The 22,527-nt window shown below is 36.9% G+C and overlaps 1 protein-coding gene across 5 annotated transcripts; it reads right to left on the reverse strand.

The window, feature by feature from the left end:
- Positions 1 to 10,755: 10,755 nt before the first annotated feature.
- On the reverse strand, positions 10,756 to 21,255 carry LOC148053462 (uncharacterized). 5 transcript variants are annotated; one of them, XM_087776900.1, is made up of 6 exons: positions 20,908 to 21,255; positions 19,323 to 19,357; positions 15,885 to 16,448; positions 13,086 to 13,191; positions 12,790 to 12,834; positions 10,756 to 10,953 (listed from the first exon to the last, which is right to left on the reverse strand). In XM_087776900.1, the coding sequence occupies exons 1-3, from the start codon at positions 21,045 to 21,047 to the stop codon at positions 16,357 to 16,359; spliced, it is 267 nt and encodes an 88-aa protein (XP_087633026.1). In that variant the 5' UTR covers positions 21,048 to 21,255; the 3' UTR covers positions 10,756 to 10,953; positions 12,790 to 12,834; positions 13,086 to 13,191; positions 15,885 to 16,356. The 5 variants fall into 5 exon arrangements, 4 of the variants coding, with proteins under 4 accessions (XP_087633026.1, XP_087633024.1, XP_087633027.1 ...); XM_087776898.1 differs by having other exon boundaries at positions 15,885 to 16,679; XR_015708818.1 differs by lacking the exons at positions 19,323 to 19,357; positions 20,908 to 21,255 and adding an exon at positions 17,577 to 17,636 and having other exon boundaries at positions 15,885 to 16,679.
- Between the last annotated feature and the right edge of the window lie 1,272 nt (positions 21,256 to 22,527).

The following is a 22,527-nucleotide window of genomic DNA, read 5'->3' on the forward strand; positions in this document are numbered from 1 at the left end:
CTATCATATTTGCCGAACACACTGTGCTACATTACTTATTGTGTGTCCTTTAAATGATGAATGTGTTTGTCCCTCACAATCTCATGAGCATAATGATTTGTTTACTTTTGTTCACTTTCATTGTTAATCCATATTAGAAAGTTTAACCTAGTAAACAAAATAAAATCCAATCAAACAAAGAGGTAATAAGTGTCTAGAAGCCTGAAGCTAGGCTGGCTTACAAGACTGCTTATCAGAACAAATTCCCAATGACATAACTATTTGTTAAAAGGTTGGTATCATATGCAAAAAAAAAAAAGAATTTCCTCCAGTGAGACATTTAACCCATCCATTTATTTTCCTTCCACATAATAACAGATTATATTTGAATAACACTGTTGCCATAAACTGTTAAGGTGATGTTACAAAATTTTGCATAAAAAGCTTGAAATTGTTCTGATTTATCAGAGGCTTAATGAATTTTGAAAACTGTTTTGCTATCTATACTGCAGTGGTTAAACCTTGAAAGGAAATGCTTTTAGTTTTCAAGCATTTGTAGTACATCTTCAGAAAGCCTGATGTATTAACTTCACGCAAGGTAAGAAGAGGAGATGCAATACGCTAGTTCCCAAACTGCGTGGAAGGAAAGTTTGATTTATTAGCACTTGATCCTGTGAATCATGTACCCACCCACAGCTTCATAGATTAGGTGTTTGCAGCTCTAGGTTTGAGCTGAGAATTTAATGAAACAGGATTTGATGAATTCTATAAAGCATTTTTCCTCTATCTGGAAATGAAGTTGCTATATGTATTTATGGAAATAAAAGGATTTAATTTCCAGTTATCTCTCTCGCTATTTTATTTTTTAATGTTTAGATGCTAAAAAGTAAAGGTTGAAACAGAGACCCAAAAAGTTATGATAACGCTAATTTGTCAAAAAGCAAAGGACATAAGAATATTTTGTCCCTACACTTGTCTTCAATGTCTTCAACCAAGTCAAACCGAAACCTGAGTATCTGTTTTCTTTCCTTCACCATAATGGAACTACTGTTAAATATACCACAAAGAAAAGTTTAATGTAAATGTACCTGTATTTATCTATTAGTGTTTTATTACATGATGCTAGTTTTCATATTGAAGCATGTCCAAAAGTGATATAATAAATCTTGCCATATTATTTTTGTATTTAATATTTCTGTATTACTAATATAATAACATTTTATTGATCTTCTAAGCACTCATTTGATTGGTAGTTCAGAAACTGCCATTGTTCCCATTATTAAAATAAAGAAAGAGAGACTGTTATTTAGGTATATACGGGGGACCAAGAAGTTCGCTGCAATATTAGTTCAGAATATTTTTCAAGAAAGATGTAAGTATTGCAATAGTCTGTTGAGGACATAAATAAAAGCTTGACAATTTTTTAATTAGAACACTTTCACACACGTGATAATAATTTCTTAGAGCTAGAAAAAGTAAATGTAAAGCTACGCCAAAGTTAAGAGGAAACTGCAGAACTGGGACTGAAAAGTATTGACAGAAAGAAGAAATGAGAATCAGACAGGGTCTAAGAGTACTATATGTGGATTACTTCATGGTAAATTAATAATTGCTCCGTTTGATTTGTTTACAAGAGGGAGCAAGAAGGACGAGAAACCAGATCAGATACATTAGCCTGCTGACCAAGACTGCAGGCTTCAGTAGACTTTGAGTGAAGATAATGGATTATATATGTTTTTCATGATCCAGTTTTCTGACAACCAGTTTATTCTATATGCACTATGACACCACTACTGACACACACAACCTCAGAGAATAACCTCACCTATAATTTGGGATGTGCTGGCTATGAGAAGGAATTCAATTCAATTGTATATACAGGATAAATATTCAAACCTGAGTTAGTATTTAAAGACAGATTTGCTCACCCCTTATGGCGTCAGGGTTGTTCTTACATCAGTCTTTACAGAAAGAGCTCAACACATGCAGTGTAAATCTACATTTTCCCTATTTTTAATCTAATGAAAATATACATCTAGTAAATACAGCTCAATCATATATAAGTGCATAGAAAAGCAAAGTGTTATTAAATATGTATACTACTGACTTAATTATAGGAGTTAAGGGGAAACTTGAGAAAACTAGGATTTTTTGGTATGTTTTTCTTCTCCTTAATCTAATCAGACAACACTAAAAGCCCAAGAGATATATAAACTTCAGTAACTAGTTATATTAAACCTGTGTTTACTTAGGTGATTTGTATGAGATAAATAAGTAATTACCCAAAAGACATTAAAAAATGGAATATATGAGACTGCACGTGAGCAACTAACACAAGAGCTTGACTGGTGTATATTTAATAAGAAGAATTCCCTGTGCTTTTATACCCTCTTCCATTCTATAGAAGTCCTTATATCACCTTTATCACCATAGTAACTCAGCACTTTGCAGTCTTCTCCTTCTATTCATCATATTATTTTATCAGTTTAGTAAAGGATAAAGTGTTTCCCTGATCATCCACCATTTGGTACCCTGCCTTGTGGGCATCGTGCCGAGAAGTATTGTGAATAATGTAATAATTCAGCAATCTTCCACAGAACGAGAAGTGATCCCTGATTTATACTACTGTACAATCAATTTCTCATTATATTTCATCATAATATTTAAAAATTAATCAATCATGAGAGCTTAACATCTTTTAAACACTTGATAAACATTTCCGTAGCCTTCTGAGTTTAGAGTATCAATTATTATGGTCATAAACCTTGCACAAGTTGAAAACTGGCTCTAAACTGTATCTATCAAAAAGCTGCATTCAGAAAAGACAGTCATTATTTAGGTTTACTAGAGGGTATTTTTTTTGTCTTCCTCTATTATAGTATGCCCAAAAGGAGAGAAGGTGCCAAGAAAGCATGTTTTGTAGCCCTGCTTTCCTATATTATTAAAATATGAAGAGCCGTAACAGACTAGAAAGAATAAGAAGGTATTTTCATTCAGATCCATATCTAGTAATTTCCCTTTGAGGTATAGCATATGAAATTAGATAAATGTGTAGCTACTAATTAAATGTTACATGCTCACAGAGTACATACATCAGTTAAAAGGAAAGAAAATTTCTAGTTAACTAGTCCCATACAAACAGGAATGGAAAAGACTACATCAGTGAGTAAAACCAGTTTAATAGATTGGACTCAAAAATTTAGGATACTTCTCTTTCATTTAAATATTTTTTTTTCCAAGATACCACCTCCGTAGCTTCTAAATATGCATTTGGCTTACTTTTATTTATTCATACCGAAGCAGTGTGCCTAGAGGCTTTGTCAAAAAGCTTGAGTTTATCTGCATGAATACATACATTACTTCTTTGAAACAAAGCTGACGTTTCTGGGGTTTGATCATTTAGCTGCAGACGGTATATACATGTGTCCTAGCTTTTATCTAACATTGCAAAGCATTCTTCTCCTGTGTTACAATAATTCAGTTTTGTGCTCACTGATTAACCATAAGATATGATAGCTATGTTGGATGATCCAGAGAAGCATTTTAGGTTTTATTCTGAATGCAAGTTTCCAAAGTCTACCTTTTGATTTGTTTTTATTCTTAATAGAACTTACCTCTTTATACACAATTTTCCTTACTGGCAAAGCCTCAGAAGGAGAAACATGCTTTTTTCAACTATAAAGTACTATTGGTACGTCAACAGATATCTGGTCCCTACCGTAAGAAATTTAATTTAAATGAACATACTAGTTTCAATCTGTTAAAATTACTGTCATGACTTGTGCAGTTTCACTCCATTAATTTCAGTCGTGATCTGTTCTTGCTCAAAGGAGGAAGGTGAGGTACAAATAAAAGAGTACAAAATTCATCCCATGGTGCTTTAGCCAAGAACTGCAATAACCATACAGCTCACGAGAGTGACTATGTGTGCTAATTAGTAGGGTAGGTGGGACCAGATCCTTTGGTTAATGCAGCCTGATAGAGCTTCAGGATCTGACTCACACATTTTAAAACACGAGATGAGGAATGACTGGAGCAAGGTAAATTGTTCAAACTATGCTTAAATACTTACTGTAATATTTCCTGCAAATAAAGAGTTTAAAACTCCTGGTCTAGATAGATGAACCTAGCATCTACAGAGGCTTATTTATCCAGCACCGTAGACTCAGTGATTCTTTTTTCTGCCTTGCCTCAGATGGCATTTATATGCTTTCTCCACTGTAGGGAGTTTTCCTAGCACGTTTTTTTCACCAAGATTACCGATTTCCTTTTTCATACTCCTCTGATTACTCTTTCCTCACTCACCTGACAGCTGAGCATGATTAAACACCAACGAAGAAAAGGAAAGATTCCACTACTATATTCTGTGAAATGTTAATATTTATTTTTAATCTACAGGGAGAGCTTATTTAGCCAAAGGAATAAAAAGACAGAACTAAAAACAAGTTATATACATGTAAACTTCCCTTTAACATATCCAGTGCTCTTTATTTATTGGTTAGCCCTGTCTTGGCCCTGTGTTGAGCTTAGCTCCACAAGCCTGCTCTTGCTGCAGAAGTTCTGATTCTATTTTAGCACAACGGCAATGTCTGGTGTGGCCTTAAGAGTTACAGGGCTAACAGTGATGAAACGACACTGGTTCCAGTTCTTCTGAGCCACACAGGCTCACAGTCCTTAACAAACCTCTCTAGATCTCCTGCCTCAGTGTGGGAACCAAATGTGAATGCAGCGTAGCTCTTCTGTTCCTAGCAGCAAATGAAAAAAATGACAATAAAGAAGCTGGAAAGTTACATATATATTGTCTTAAAACAAAACTTTCCCAAGTAGTGCCAGAAGAGCTTCCTTTTTTGGGTATGTTAATGTGAATTGCAATTATTTATAATTTCGTACAGAATGCAGTTTTTAAAAAAACCCATCTTAGCTGCTTGTTTCAGGAAGTGAGTCAGTTTTGCTCTGCTTTGATTATTTGGCAAGCTTGTATCCCCTTGCTGTTACGTACATTTTAGTCTGCATGTCCATCACTGGAATTTGAATATGATTATGTTTGGCCCAGTAGGTTTATGTCTTTTAGAACTATAACATTACTTCACTTGAACAGTTATTAGGGCTGCAGAGATGTAACTACAATTGCTAAATGGGATAATGCAAAATGAATGAAGTGAAAGAACCCCTGGAGGCTTCTTGCTGTTTATTCTTTCAAGTAATGCACTTTTCTAACTCTGTCAGCTCATCACAACAGAGAATTATTTAGGGAACTGTGTGAACAGTATTGCTTCACAAGTCTTACAGCCACCCAGAATATAAAGTGTACATTATACAATACATTTCATAAATATACATTTCCCTGTTTTCTGCAAACCACTCTCACTACAATAGCTTGTCTCATTACAGCAGTCCAAATGGGAAAGCAAAGACATAAAGTAGCAGCATACTGTTGTGGTTTATATACAATTTTCAAACTCTATTTACTGTCATAAATAAAGCTAACCTACTAGGCCGATTATCACTTATATTCTTCTGCGGATAAACTAAGACTGTGACGTTTCATTCTTACCCAGTATCTTTTAGTAGGTCAGCCACAGTAATGCCATTGCTAATGCTGCTAGATATTTTAACACTGAATATAAATTTATGCCAAAATAATTAGCTTTACAGCATTATAGGTGTCACTTATGAGACAGATGTTACAACTTAAGGATGTGCAATCCTCATGACACCGTTGGGATCACATGCAGGAAGAGTTGGTCAAGTACCATTCTTTTGTGGAGTTTTTACACATAGGCTTAAAAGACACCCATACAGTACTATTTGTCACTAACAGAATAGAAATAAATATTTTAAGTGAAATATATGTGATTTAATAGCAATAGAGCTAACCTTTTTTGTATTATAAAGGCTAATAGTCCCTCCAAAGTCAAGGAAGATCCAGGCACATTTTCTAGAACTGTTCTAACCACTCGGAGGCTGGGTGGAACAAGAAGTAGCCATCATCTGCATGTGCCATGGCATAGTAAACCAAACCAGTAACATTTACCAGGGTGCACAGTGGCAGCTGTGCCCGTAATCTCTGGACGAGCAGAAATCAGAAATTCTTTTGATGGTTACAGTCAAACACTCCTAAGGATTGTCTGCTTCCAGTCACAGCTATCAGCATTGAGCATTAACATGCAGAATTCATGCAGCAGCTATGTCCCTATCAACAGCCTTCACACAATCCCGAGTTGTTATATGTTAAAAGCTGTGCACTGTGAATAGGAAGTGGGAAGATAAGGTGACTTTTAGAACTGCAGTTTAACTAGATGAAGGTCATAAAATCCTCTTCTTTTTAAAATTATTCTAAGTCTTTACCTAGTGCCATTGAGGACCTAATAAAGCACTGGAACTGCTTAGAGAGCTTATGTAGTCTCCATCCTTGGAGATTTTCAATACCTAGCTGGACAAAGTCCTGACCAACTCCCATTTAATGTTGACCTTGATCTAAGGAGATCAGCCTGGATGATCTTGTGAGTTCCCCTCCAGCCTAAATGGTTCAGCGATTCTATGATCTTTGGGGTCACACAGGCTGTCTGTAACCCTAACCTTTACACTTGGCACTTGAAAATAATCCAGTCTTGTCCATGTCTTTTCCACTGGGTCAGACAAGGAAGTAACGGGAGGCTGAGGTGATAGCTTTTTGCTGGAGGATGGAAGTACAGGTAGAGCTGTTGTCTGCTGAAGTCCTGCAATAAAAGTTTTACCTTTATTTCGGGTTCAAAGTAATGAATCTGACCTAGAGTCTTAGAGTTCTGTTTCATGAATATAATTGCTTCCATTTTCTCCTAAACCATGGCATGGAAGGGACAAAATATACCATAACTATCTTCTCCCTCTTCTCTGAAGACTCCAACGCACTTATTTTGAAACAATTGGATTCAGAGACTTTGATGTCACTGGCACAGAGGCAAAATGTTGAGATTACTATTTCCTTACTCTTGTTTGACTGCTGTTGCTGTAATTCTTTCATTTCATTTATATCTTATTCCACTGATGTGCCTTAGAACAAGCTGTTAGTGTACTTAAATGCTCTGGGTGACAAAGCTCCGTTGTGAAACAGTCAGTTTGCTAGTCTATGTTTAGCATTGCTGTGGTTATTTATTATTTATTCCCATCTCATCACCCTATTACGGGCAATGAATGTACAAAATTGCAAAGGCTGATGTGTTCCTTGACTGTCCCCAAAGAAAACCCAGTCAAATAGATATCCAGTTGAATGATGAAGTATTAAAATAAATATGCAACAAGCATCCATAGTAAACACTACCTCAATCTTCATTCCTCTATTCAGACAGAGAAAACATTCTGTGATGAAAAAGCTTCTTAGTATCTAGGTTTGTCACTGTTGGCAAGTTTTGGGGCAGTGAGGATGTTTCAATTCAAATGTGCAGAGGAAACCATAATCTAAACATTTCACTTTTCCTACCTCAAAAGGAAAACCAGAAAACTCAAATTACAAGCCTGCTTTCCCATGGACAGTGAAGTATACATGCTTCCTTCATCTACTGAATTATACCCCACTGCCCCTTTTTTTCCTCCTTTGATGAAAAGGACTCCTGTCTTCTTTTCTTCTCTCTCGTTCTTTGCATATTTCACTTTCCCAGGTCTATTATACATTTCCTAACATGGTTCTTGTTTATCTAGGCGACTTACATGAACTTCCTTTAATAAGGCTAATTTTTTTCATGTCTTAATATTTAATATATTAGCCTCACAATGACTCTGTGAAGTGAGAAATTACTGTAATCCCTTTTTGTTAATAGGAAACTCGGGCACCAATCCCACAATATAACAAAGGTCCCTGAAGTGGCAGTTGGATATGTAAGTCTATGAGGGGATATCAACATCTCTCCTTCCAGAGAAGACCTTAGTCATGAAGTAACAGTTTATTCCACAGGGATCTGAGTGAAAAAGGAGGTACAATCCACACCTCTTCTGGAAGCTGTGCAACTGTTTAGAAAATAATGTCACTGGATCATGAAAAGCACAACTGAGTTCTCTATGCTTAAGCACGTAATGCTTAAAGCGTGTTGTATATTAAGCTCAGGCACCTCACTTCAGTATAGATTCCTCTTACGAGATGGGACAGATCCATTAGATGTGGCATTTTTAATGCATGGGACCCTGGTTTCTCTCCCTTTGCAGGATCCTGTGGCTCCCTTCTCCCATCTCCTTTCAGCTTCCTCTGGCCCCTGCTGCCAGTCAATAATGTGATGGTACTAGCTTGTTCTTTGTCCATCTTCTAGCTCAATGTCTGGAGCCCCAAGCAACTCTGTTAGAATACAAATAAATAATAATAGAATCTACTAGCTGTATTTGTTCTTGTCCTCAAGGCATTGTCCCCAGACCCTTCAGTCTCTTACTATGTGAATTCAAAGAAAAGCATACATTTCCTCTAACAAAAAAAAAAAAAAAAAATCTGTGGAACAGGTGAAATTAGTATATTCATAACGAAGTCTCTATTTAACTTTGACACAAAACCAAAATTTTGACGGCCTAGAATGTTAGAAGCTTATTTAAAAGATTGCATGCTGTTGCTTAAAGATTTAGAAGGTTCTTTCTGTAAATACACGATACCAGTCACAGTGCAGAGGACATGAATGACAATCCACTGTTTTCCAGATTGGATAACAGTTGTTTTCATCTTCTGATAGAAAAACACAGAGAATCCAAGGAGAGATTCATAACCATAATGTATGACATCAAGCCAAACTTTGCACATACATAAAGCCACAGTTAAATCTAAGCAAGAAAAACCATCAAAACATCTCTGGCACCACCTACAGAAGTAATTCAGTATTAGCTTTAAAGGTTTTACTGTTAAAAAAAAAAAGGAATAAAGACAGAAAAATGAAGAGGAATCATGAATAAACAAAAAACCAAAGAACTTCAGGAACTAGAATTACATGGATGCTCAGCCCCCTACGGATGAAGTGCTGTTTATTAGTAGCTGCTGTGCTTTCCATGCAACATATTCAAACTCCAAAGTGTGCTTATGTGCTTGTGAATGGTCTACAGGAAATGATTAAGTGACAAGACACAATCTGTAATGTGTGGAAATCAGTCTTTACTGTGGAGAACTTACTTTCTAGTACTGGAATACTGTGTATATAGATTAATCACATTTTCACAGCTGGATTTTTGAATAGAGCCTCATTAAACTGGTATAAATATACACCATATTGTTGTGTGGTTGTTTTTTTTTCTCATCAGCATCAAGATCACTTTGGTACGGAAGAATGCTGTTTCATTATATCCACTCCAGCTGTGCTCTTCTTCCAAAGGCCTAGCATTTGCCAAATGTAAAACTTAGCACTTGCGCACAACAGTAAGTTGGTAAAGTTGATTGAATGGAACATAATATGGAGAACAGACTAGGTAAGGGATTAAAAGAACTTTAAAACGGAGAGAAAATTTTGGTTACAAATATTCTTTGTTTCTTTGCTAATCACTAAGGGTGCTGTGGTTATTATCATTACAAAATAGACACTACTGAGTCCCATATCAATGAAAGTAAAAAAATATATATGTTTTGACCCAAATGACAGATAGCAGCAGAAACTCCCATATAACATCATTATGGTTGTATAAAGAGTACAGAAACAGCATGCTACATAGTTGATATTGTGCTCAGACCTCTGTAAAGAAAGTACTTCACAGTCACAGTGATCTGAAAAGCTCAGAAAGGGCTTGTGCTTAAGTATGGGCTTAAATCTCAGTGAAAAAAAATCATGAGCTCAGTGATGTTAAAGGTAAAATATCCCTTTAATTTCATCGGGGTCAGATTTCTTTTGTGGATTCCTTAGAGGTAAAGCAGGTATTTCTATGTCCTCCAGACACAGCTGTCTGCTGTCCTGTCACAGCAGGAGGCAATGCAGACCCATAGGGGTCCGCAGTCCCAAAGGACCCAGTCACTGGGCTGGATGCCCAGGAGGCAGCCAGGGCAATGCTGGCAGATGGCTGGCTGGTGGCTCTGTTTTACCCTTAGAAATGTTTCTGCTTAGCCGTACCAAGTATCCAGCATCTCTGGGTCAGGTTGTGCTCCTCACTGGGCACTTAAAGAGGCGAGGTGTGAATATGTTTATGGAGTAGCTTAGCCAAAATCTTTGTTTTTCCTGATGTTTTATAATTTGCCAGCTAACGCTTTTGTTGCAGAAGTTACTGTGTAGTCTCCCGGTAGTTATAAGATTCAACAAAATTGCTGCATATATTCATATTTGCGTTCTTCACAATATTTTATAGGTATATAAAATGTCTATAAACATTCTTTATTGATACTCTTTATTGAAAGTAGCTCCCTGATGAAATAATTTCAGCTGATTCCACTGATGTAGCTCAGAGGGAAATTAGACTTGAGATTGATTTTACATCATTGCATTTCCTTAAAGATTTTTCTTTTTTACCTAAAACAAATTATATATAACCATTACATTTTGAAGTGAATGAGTAATTATTAAACTGGAGATTGTTATGATCCCATTAAAATAAGTCTACTCCTGTACTAAGAGCAATGATTCACTGTTCACAAGTGATCTTAGACCACTGACATTAAATGCTAATTCTTCAGCCAAACCAGAGCTAGAATGATTTTCTTCTTGAGATGCAATATAAAATTCCAGTAAACAAACCATTTAACCAATGTAGAAGTCCCACAAATATCATTTATTAGTGAGCCCAAGTCCCATATTGTCACAGAGGGCATTGGGGAGTATATAATCCCCCGCAGAGTGTGGAGAAGTAGGAAGAGCTTTAGCTGATGAACTGCAGAGCGCTATCCAGGTAGTAACCAGTTTCCATCTGATGGAAACAAGGGTGGAAAAGGAAGGGGATGACAACCTTGCTCCTGCAGAGGGTTCTTCCAGGTGCAGCACGTAATATATTTACCAAAAGCACCATGCTTTTGTTTGTAGGTGGGCAGCTGAGTACCAGTGACATCTCCTGCTGTTACAAAAAAAAAAAAAATCTGTGAAATTACTATAACTGAAAAAAGACTACGGAAAAACCAATCTCTCATCTATTTTCAGTTCATTCATTTTGTACATTTGATAGCACTTTTGGTATTGTCATTTTCACTTTCTTCTCTAAATTAGTAAGTTTTCTCTTTTCTCAGGGGAAAGAAGTTTATGTCTATCAGGTTTTGGTTACTTTTATTTCATTTCTTTTAACTGATCATATTTCACACTCATGGCATCTCCACTAACACATCACAGTTGAGAACAGGGAGGAAGAGCTGTATCTATTGTCTTTTATATAGCGAGTACAAGATATGTATCCTATTTTATATACCTAATCTATTTTATTATTTCCATGGCAACTATTGCAACTTATTCTGGATTTATCCAGTCTATGTAAGGTCAAAAGGTCTTTCATAACAAGAAGTTTCTGTAGAGAATAAGTCAGTTTTGCATGCTCTGGGTGGGCTTCACCCAATTAATTTGAGATGCCAATTAATATGGACCACATAGCAGGTTTTGTTATTGGAACAGTTTATTAATGCTTTCCTTTGGGTGAGAAGATGATTTTAAATTGATCACTTAGCAGTTAAGAGGTCTGTCAGTTACAACTCTACTTCCAGCCTTCCATGGACTAGGTGTTTTTTGGGATGCTATGGAAAATGATTTTCATATAACTGGTTTCCTCTGAATTCATGGAATTGCTGTAAATGTCACTGGTGAGAGGGAAGTGTTCTTATACTGTTGACTGAGAAGGTTTTTGGCAGACTTCTTAGCAACCCTGCATACTCTCAGTGACAGAATGTTGATTTTTAGTCTTCCCATGAGATCAGGTAGGGATGGAGAGAATTTTCTTTTTCCCTTTTCTATTGTTTGGAAGCATGTGTTTCCAACACTGCTGATGTCATATTGGCAGTGAAGGTTATGCTTTTGTTTTAGGAGGCAGATGTACTTCAGAAACTTTTTTGCTAATTTATATAATGATGTTACATTATGTTTTCTTCTTTTTTTTTTTTTTTGCTTTGGCATTCTTATAGTATAGTATGGCTCTCTAACAAAAAAATCACAATCATACCACAAATTTAACTGATGGGCTTGAAGAATAAGCAATGAGAAATTTCTAAGATGCCACAGTCTGTGACTATGATGACTCATGCCCCAACAAAGAAGCTCAATGATTTTAGTAATAATATCCAAGTGGTGCATTCCACTAACCTCATGCCACTGACTCACTGCTTGATCAGATATGGTGCGCAATAGCTGCAGTGAACAGAGAGAGGCAGCCTTCAAGGATAGATTGCAAGGCTCTTCTTATCATAGACCTTCAGAAATCTCTAGAAGGTAGCTGATCCTTTCTTGCAGTTCCCACTGTCATTTACACCTAATTTTTCACTGCATCAATATTTGCTAGATCTTCCAAAATATGTGTACAATAGGTAGAGGTGTTAATATCACTCTTAGGCACACAAGTTTAAGCTAGTCCTTGTTGCAGTTAGCATTAGAAAGAGTTATGGTTTTCAGAAGTTACTTGTGGAGTAGGCACTTCTCTGAACCTTAAATCCACACATATGCATGTATGTAATCAAATATAAATATATTACAATATATTTCTGATTTAGAAAGGACTAAAAGCATGATAAATCTGAATCTTAAAGCCAAAAATTAATACAATTGCAAACTGGGAGTGATAAAGGGATATTTTCATCCTTTTTTATTCTGAAGTTTGAAAAACTATATTGCTTTGTGTGGAGTAGACAGTATATGTTTACTTACACAGTCTCACATAGCACATTGCTAATAAAAACAGAGTAACCAGAGTACTCACAGCCTCCTTAGGAGTGAAATGCATATCGACCCAAATCAACAGACCCTGGAAACAAACAGATTTTATTTCAGAAATTAAAAATACTGAAATGTCTTCTATAATGATGAAAAGATTTAACAGGTTCTAATATGCTGTCTGGTAGAACTTGTCATAATAGCATCACTTTCTAGGAAGGTAAGACTTTAGGCAATTTTTTTGCTAAGCCTAATCTAAACTGTATTGCAATTTAAGCCTGTTCTAACTCCAAAGGGGAGAACAGCTCATTCATTTCCTCTCTTCAGCAGCCTTTCACAGACCTGAAGAGTGTTTTCATGTCTTGCCTCAGACTTCTCTTTCTTCCACTCAGTATCTCCTCCATATCTTTCATGAAGAGCAGAGCTCCAAACTTGCACAACACTCCAACTGAGGAAACAGTTTTGAAGAGGGAAGAAAGATTATTTTGTATGATGTAATGCAGGCTATGTCTCTCTTTATATGCTACAGGCTGTGCACCCCTAGGTCTAGAGGATGATATTGCTGGGTTTACATCCATTATATTGGCCATTATAATCTCTAAATATTTCCTTTATAAAACTGCTAGCTTGCCAGTTCTGTATTACTGAAACAGATTGTCCAAGTGAATTTTCCATTTTATTTTGTTAAATATCATGGTTTTTTAAGACTATTTTTCCAGTTTATCATGATCATTTTGAACTCTAGTACTGTCTTTCAAGACGTATTCACTCCATCCCATATTGAACATCATTGTCTGCTGTTTTCTCATAATTTGCAACGGTTCCAATTCTTTGATTTACTAATTCTGTTTCTTACAATAGCAAAATGAATATGACAAAATAATCCCGCTTCTGCTGATCCCTAAGCAATTCAGTAAGCCTGAACTACAAAGTTGAAGTATTCACAAAAAACCACTCATAAAATACTTATATATTATTCATAGGATTAATCAACCCAGAATACAGTCCTGGACACAGAACACAACACAATTGTTCTGTGGGTAATATAAGTAGTATCAAAATAGTCTAGATGATAGCATGAATAACTGATTTTAAATACTGGTTAATTCAAATATAATATTTTTTCTTATAGGACAAAAATAAAAAAACCTTTTTTTGCAATCACATAAAATGCCTGCTAGAACTGATTCAGAACATGTAATTTGAGAGTTTGGTTTGTTTATTATTATTGGAATTTGTTTGGTTTTCCTATCATTCAAAAATGAACAGTAAGAAAACATAATTCAAAACACTTGTTTTAATTAATACTTTATTATTTCCTGTGGTTTTTTTTTTTATTTTCTTTTTCATTACTTTCTGAAAGTATTGAAGACTTACTGCAGGACTTAAAAAAATAAATCGTTCAATGAGAGGGTTAAACACTGAAATAAGTTCCCTAATGATATTGTGAAATCTCCAACCTTATAGATTTTCAAACCTCAACTAGATCAGCCCAGAGCAGATGGATCTAATTTTGATCTAATACTGCTTTGAGTAGGAGGTTTAACAATATGACACCCAGACCTCCCTTCCAATCTATATTTTCCTATAATTCTGCGTAAATTAAATAAAGGACATATATGTTAAAGCTGAAAAATAGCAATAATTTGCCTGCTTGGTAAATGTTAGTATCCATTGTTTCTTCTAAAATTCCTAAGCTAGTATTTTTGTGCCCAATGTGCTTGTTAACACACAAATAGATGTTTATTAGCTGACAGCAGGATGATCAGGGCAGAACTTGAACTTCTTAAAAGTTGAGGAGATGATTCTGATTCTTGGTGGGAAGTTTCAGCACTGCATCTCTGAATATCAGTGACTCTCTCATCGGTTCTTGAGCTCCGTCAATACTCTTCTCTGGAGCATTCAAGTTCCAGTTCAAGGACTGAGCTGGGTTTGCCAGCTGTGTTTGGTTTGCCTCATGGCTTCATTTTATGAACATGATTGTGGGTGTGAGGGTGGCAGATGATAGACTTCACTCTGACTTTTAGCAATTTTATATAGATACTTTTCATTCCTTGTCGTACTAAACATAGTCTGTCCTGTTTTCTTGTTTCTGTCTCTGGACTACTAATGGAGGTTTATGACTGTATTATTTAGCTATAAGCTAGTTAAATCAGGTCCTTAATTGAAGCTTTTGGATCCAGCTGTTGCGTTCCAGTGCTCATAAAGAGCAACATCAGAGGATGCTGTTAAAAGCAGTGGCCAACGGCAGGGTATTTGAACTGATATGGAGGAGGACAAAACTGTTATGTGAGAATGAGTTACGAGCAAAATTGTTGCAGATAAGTTTCACTAAGGGCATGAGGAAAGCAAGGCTTATAGGAACAGGTACTTCTGCTAATGCTTAAGTGATACAGCTGGACAAAGCAGAGAAGTGCAGTGGGGGGGCACCAGGGCAGCCCCAGGCCCAGGCATCAGGCACCTCCCTGGGGACGGGTCAAGGCCAGGCCAGGACATGGGCCCATGGATGGGCCTGGCTCATCGGGGCCCATGGCCGGGCAGGGCTGGGCTGTGGTGAGCTGGAGACCGGCCCTGCTGCCGTGCTGCTGGGGCAGGGGCTGATGGCTCCGGCGGCTGGAATGGGGTCCTGGGCTGTGGGCAGGGTTGAGGGAGGCCATGGGGGGGCCAGGCAGGGACTGTCAGTGCTGGTGGTGCCCTTCATCCAGACCCAGCACACCTTACCCTCTGATATACCCATGTAGCATAAAAATGACACCCAGCAGTACAGAACACGAAGCCTCAGCACCGTGATGTGAAAACACCATGCTGATGGGCTGTGACGGAGCCTTGCCATCGTTTCAAGTATGCTCAATGAAATGCACTCCCAGAGGAATAATGAGCGCATCTCAGCGGTGCTCCGTGGAGCCCAGCGGGATGCGAGCCAGACCCTGTGTGCTGCGGCTGCCAGCAATATCAGCAGATGAAGATGCCAGCACCTGTCTCAGCCTCTGGGGCCAAGGTTCTCCTCCTGGCCCAGTTTGTGCATGCAGTAAGGATGCACTTTCAGTTAAACCTTGAACTGGAGACAGTAACAGGCTAATAAATCTCTATACACAGCATGGTTACTAGAAGGCAAGACAGAGTGACATTCAGCTGTATTACCTGGGGTAGGATGCTACAGGTGCCACTTGGCGGGCTGTCAGAGGTGATCTGCTTGCAACCACACTCTCATGCTCTCAATGAGGGTTGGCGGTCTTGTCATAGCGTTTCTTCTGCCGGAGTGTCCTGGCATACAGTTATTTTTTAATGGTTTCAGACATTTCTATTCTCAGCTCGTGCAGTTTGATAGATGCTGCCACCAATGTTTTGTTCTTCACTAAGGCTTTACTCTTCAGCTGCTCATCCTAATAAGTCTCTGTGTGCTGTGGTGTGAGAGTCTACACCAATGAAGGATACAGATCTGTTGAACTCACCTGGGCCTTTTTTTTTTATTATTCAAAGTTCTTTCCCTTTTTAATGACTTTGCTATTCACTCACTTGGCTGTGCTCAGCAGTAGACTGACACCAAGTTCTTGGAACAACGTATCAAATTGTACGTGGATTGTCTCACCTAGAGCAGTAGACCCGGGGTTTACTAGAAACAGTTGAAAATTTTCTGATAAAACTTTTCTAGTAGGAAATGGTTTAAATCTCCTTCCTTCCACTCTCCTTCTGCAACCAACCATCCTGTTTGAGAGATGAGAATCAATGGGAGAATCAACCTATGGGAAAAATCTCAGTAAATTCGCTTTTAACAAATAGTCAGTCCAGGAGTCTCTGTGGAACAGCCTGCATTCAACTTCCACAGTCCCTTTGAAATGTACTTCATGGTGTATCTGAGTTTAAATTCACTGACTGGAACAGCTTTTCTTTTGCTCGGGGACAGTGCCACAGTTAACACATGATCAGCCAGCTTTTCTGAAGTAAAAAAATGTTAGAGTTAAAAATCTATGAAGAAAAAACAGAGGACAACATATAAATTATAAGCTATAGTTTACAGCTATTTAGACGCTCAATAGTTCCAGTCCACCAGGTTTTCACATCTTTTTTCCAAAATAAGTGTGTCAGTGTCTCCTGATCAGGGCTGTCTCTCAGTGTATATTGTAGACTCTCTGCTTTTCCAGGCTTGTTAGCCAGAAGTGACTATGGTGTATTGTCCCCTGGACCTCAGTAGAGGTGATACTTCCACAGATTTACCACCTGCAAGAGTGATTTGATTACTCCCTAGTGATGCTAGTTTCTAGAGGAAATGATTTTGTTAGGCACAGATACTTAAAATATTTAGAGCCTTGCAACAGTATTATTGTTTCATTCATTTACTGTATTGGTCACGTCTGAATACAATTTTCTTTAAAATGCTCATGCCTCCAAAACACCACCTCTCTCAGGATAGTCCAAGGTGAGAAGCAGAATGTGTTTGTAGCTTGCATGTGTTCTTACATGCTGTCATTCTCTACATGAAGAGAGGCTGCCTGTATTATATCCTGTTTGCTATATGGCATTCCTGATAATGCTGGGAATTAAATTAGCTTAAATTAGCCTAGTTTGCCTGTACGGTTCATATTCTTCCCACTTGGCATGTTTTACTTTCATTCAGACAATTTGCATAATTATAAACCTTCAGCTGAGCCCCACTATATTGTGAGAATTGTTGAAACCTCGTAGCACATTTTGGAGCTGTAGTAAATGCAGTAAGTAGAAGTTTAGATGCACTGAAGCCGGTGGATATACTGCCACAAAGTTCCGGTCAATAAGACCAGATTACACTCAATGAAACTGTTCCTTCCCTTCTTTTATGCATCCTCAGATCATTACCTCTGCAACAGTTGTTTAAGGAAGATGAGAAGGTTGCTCAATAGCAAGAACAGAATTCTGAAACAGCTCACGAGATGCACCAGGTTGCTGTGATTTATTCTAGGGCTCGGTCCCTAGTCATGTGCTCCATATACATCCAGGCTCCAATCTGGACCTCACCTTTGCAAGAAAACCTGGATACCATTGAGAGGATAGTTTGTTCCAGTCTCCATTTGCTAGAGCCAACACGAATACCAGTAAGTCTGAACCGATTAGCTCATGGAAAAGGCTCAGTCCCTAGCATGATATAGCAAAGATGCTACAGAAGCAGCCATTGCGTGCTCTCTGGCTATGAAGAGGACTGGCCATTTTTCAACAAGGATGTTTGAACGAAATCTTGCGATTATCTCAGCCATTTCCGTGATTTCACTAATATTATCCAAAAAACATTCCCAAAGTTTTTGAGGTCTGCTTCAATAAAATACATAATTGTGATGGAAGAAAATTGTGATTGCAATTACATTGAGAAATGTTGCTCAAATCAGGAAGATACGACATGACATTTCACCCCCAAAAAAGTTAAAATAGAACTGATCATGGAGAGACACAGATGTATTAAAGTGAAAAACCCAGAACCAACAGAGGCAAAACCACAAGATTTTTGTTCCCATTCTCTTTAGTGAGGTTAGCAGGGAATTTTTGCTTTCTTACAGGATCATTATCAGTTTCAGCTTTAGCATCTTTATATTCCTCCCAATAAAACCACTATACAGAAGGAATAATAATGTGCTCAGTACAATAGTAGTAGAGTAATAGTTTCTTTAAAAGGTCAGGAATACAAGATTTCTAGAAGAGCAGACAAAGTTTGACAGGGAAATAGCAAGAAAATAACTTTTTATTTCGTACTATCAGGAGCTACCGGTCAAATTAGACAGGAAACATTACAAAAGAAATAGGCTTCTGTAACTGAAAACAAAGAACTCGTTATAATTAGAATGAGGCATTACCAATAAGTAGTAAAAATGAGACTTCATTAGAAGAAAATAGAAGGTGAGGGAAAATCTCATTTTGGTTTTCCAACATTCATATTTTAAATGTTTGCCTAATTTTTCACCTCTGCTGGTAATAAAACAGCTGTTGTCCACATATCTCTTGTGTGTGATCCTGCAGGCTAGCCAGGCCAGATCAGTAACTCAAAGTAGGATTAAAAGAGCTGGGCAGATTCATTAAGTCATTGGGAGAAGAATTTGAACACTGAAAAAGAGGTATGTTAAGTAGGATACTGTTCTTCCCTTTTCATTTTTGTTCTTTTGAACTGGTTGTTAGGATCCATTCCTAGACTTAAGTCAGAAGAGGTGTAAGATTTCAAGTAAATGAAATCAATATAAAATCTTCTTTAAAACAACAGAAAACAGGGAACTTACACATAAGTGTAGAATCTCTAGTGTCTAATGGATTGAATACACATATCTTAAGTATGTGTGTTCAATAAAAAGAAATCCAGATACTGGATCCGTACTAATAATCTCAAATTAGAATCTACAATAAACTTATTTTATCCTATTAGAAATATTGATTTATGAACCATTCCCAAACATGTAATTTTAGTATTCACCCAGCGCTACGTACCAGAAGGGCTCATTTGCTATTTTTGAGCAATTGCCCAAATTCTTATTTCCTCTTTAGCTACAGGAAGTTTAGAAATGTGTAATTGCAAATTCAGGAAATCCAATACACATCTGATCAATCAGAATTTTACCCACTTACCCAAGCCGCCATCTTTTAGGTAGGATGCACTTCCACTAAAAAAAAAGAAATGAAACATTATACTGGTAGTATTACAATACTGTCACATGAATAATTAAAACAAAATGTCTTAAAAGGCAAAGGTTTCCTTAAACTGGCAGAGACTTATTTGAATAATGCCCTGGAATAAAAAGGTTAAATGTACATCAGTGATATGTAATTAATATCATACAATACTGTTTGTGCTACTTTTCCTGCATCTGTCTCTAAAAGATTATGACATGTTGAAGTTATAAAAATGGATGTGTTTATGTAAAACCGACAGTGATATGTAGTAGATATGACAGCTCTTCGAAGATCATACAAAAATAGAACAAGAAGATATACTTCATAGAGACCCAGAAGGAACATGGCTTTTTTTTTTAAAAAAAAAAAAAAAGGAAAGATTAGAAAATACAAAACTTGTGACTTTTTTTTAGTTTTGCATAATAGTTGCTCCTAGATAGTTGCACTAGCTGAGGTGTGTTTTTAATTGTTAGGTGATTAATTTTAGAATCGCCCAGAAAAATCTTGAGACCTTATGGCCAAAAGCTTGCATGACAAGGAAACAATATTTTGTAAAGGCTTTAAAGGTGTTAGCTGGAAAACAGTGTTTAGACTGTCTAACAATGGTAACCTTGGAGTAAGTGTCATGTACAAGGAGTCTGGTTTTATTTTACAGTTAAAGTTGATTTTGGCAGAAAGGCAAAATTGGAAACACTGAATATAAATGAGGTATTTATGGCACCATCGTAATCAGGATTTCCCCATGCACTGAAATTAAGTATGGCAAAGTGGTTCTCCAATAACTGTGCAAATAAAATTAAATTAAATGAAAAACCATTAAACATTGTTATCCTTATCAATTCTTAAAGAATAAACAGTTAAAAGTCAAGATCTAAATCATGTCTTTTAATTGCTTATTAAACTTTTAACAGTTACATACTAAATATGAAAATGTGTGAGAGAGATATATGTATAGTTAATTAATCAGGCACGTTTAAACTTACAGTTGTAAGTAACCTACCACCAATTATTAACCAGAAAAATAATTCAGATGAGGTTTTTTTTTGCAGTCACCATTAACATCTTTGTAACATATTTTTTCAGTGATTTAGAATTCATTTAATTATATAGTGTGGTGTGTTTCTTTGCTCCAAGATAGGTTGAATGTTAGCTAATACTCTCAGGCAAAGGGCAAGTGACCCTTTGCTTCCCGTGCTAATGGCCATCTGGAGATGGGGAGCAACAGCTTTCTGGTAACTGAGCAAAGCAGCTTCCTCACCTTTCTCTCTCTTTAAATAGAACTTGTATATCCTTAAACTAGGTATGTATTGTCTTGTGTATAAAAGGTAATAACGTTTACTAATCTTTGTGAGATGTTTCTAAGGTTAGTGGAAGAAAGGTCACATACAAGAACAAAGCATTAGGATTTAATAAAGTTTTTGTCAAATAAAGCACAATCAATCGTACAGCAATGTTATTCAGGCAGCTCACCAGTCATTTCCGCAGCTTTCTTAAGCAAGGATGAATGGTATAGTGGCAGTAGTGAGATATTTTAGCATACCTTTTGTACTCAGAGTCTTCCAGCACTTGCTGCCCACCAGGCATCCATACACTGTGGGTGTGCAACTCCTCCTCCTGGCTAGCAGGAAGGGCAAGAGCAGTATCTGATAGGACCTGAAGACGTCTCCTTCCATGCTTCATCCACTTCGAGGTCGTCCTGGAACAAGTGTCTTTCTTACCCTGCCTTCAGTGGTGCTGTATTTCAGTGTCGCTGTGACTTCCTCTGTCATCTCATTTCAAGATATTCAACTCCCTGACTTTTCTCTCTTTAAAGCCAAAACATTGGTTTGTATTTCTAACATGACTTAATGTGAAACTTCAGTTAACTACTTTCTTATCATTTTCTTATGTGATTCCTTTCAATTCAAAGAACAAACAAAATTGATTATTGCTACTGGTTGTTGTTAAGATGAAGTGAAAGCTACCTGAATTGTATTATCAGAATTTGGGGGTGGTGGAAGATGGGGGGGTGGGACAAGGGAAATGCATATATAGTAAGAGAACAGATGGGGGAAATCTTATGCTTCATTGAGGCTGGTGCTCACTTCACTACTAAAGTAATGTCCCCTGTGAGAATCACAGCTGAAGTCTATGTCAGGTTTTGCCCTCAAACTGTAAGAGAATTTTAGGCATAGCTTTGACCCAAAAGTTGTGAGCTGAACTGCTATATTTTTTTATAATTAAAGGAAATGTGAACTTTTAAGGTAATGCAAGTGAAGGCCCTCACATAAAAAAAATAAAAAAATAAAAGGATTCTCATGTTGATTTTACAATTTAAAAAGCATTTTTGATGTATACTATACAGATTTTTTTCTTTCATGCTTTTGGAAATAACATCAAAGCTTGTGCAATTCTAAAAGGCAAAATATTACAGAAAATCCCAAACCAGTTTTCTTTTCTTTCCAGAAAAATAACCTGGCTAATTTCACACATAACTTTGGTTGGGAGAAGCAGCTCAGAATTTGTCAAAACTGTTACATACTTATTCAGACCAAAATTCCAAACCTTAAAAATATATCCATTTTTCATAACACCTTTACTGTCAATGTGTTTGCCTGAGTTTCAGGCAAAATTCCATAGTGGGACTGACACAGGTGAAATAATAACACGACAATACATACTTCATCGATGGACATCCAGAAATGCCTGTGCATTAAGACTTAATTTATGTTCTCATAGTAAAATTTTCAGGTATCAAGAACATGGAAACTGACCAGCACTGGAGCATTTAATAGTACAAAGTAAATAATGTAGTGGGACATGATGATATCGTCTCATATTCTGTATATTTTAAGGCTGCAGTTTTCTCATATGTTAAAGTAATCAATCCCACTTGCACTATAAATGTCAAGTACTATATATGAAGGTTAATGTAAATTTTCCCTCTTGTAACAAGAAAACAATACACTGTAAACCTGGAGAAAAGCCACCATATAATACTAAAATGTTTTCAACAGTTAAGCAGGAAAAAGCTGTCAACAACAGCAAGAATAATGATCATTTAAGCTGTTACAAGAAGATTAGGAACAGTCCTTCCTTGGCATATGCATGTGGTTAAAAGTTAATTTTACTGTACGTATTGACAGTCATCACCTGACGAATTCCCATGCATGTGAATAAT

This window comes from Nipponia nippon, unplaced genomic scaffold (genome assembly GCF_047370975.1).
Source record: "Nipponia nippon isolate SJK-2023a ecotype South Korea unplaced genomic scaffold, ASM4737097v1 scaffold_4, whole genome shotgun sequence".
Taxonomy (NCBI): domain Eukaryota; kingdom Metazoa; phylum Chordata; class Aves; order Pelecaniformes; family Threskiornithidae; genus Nipponia; species Nipponia nippon.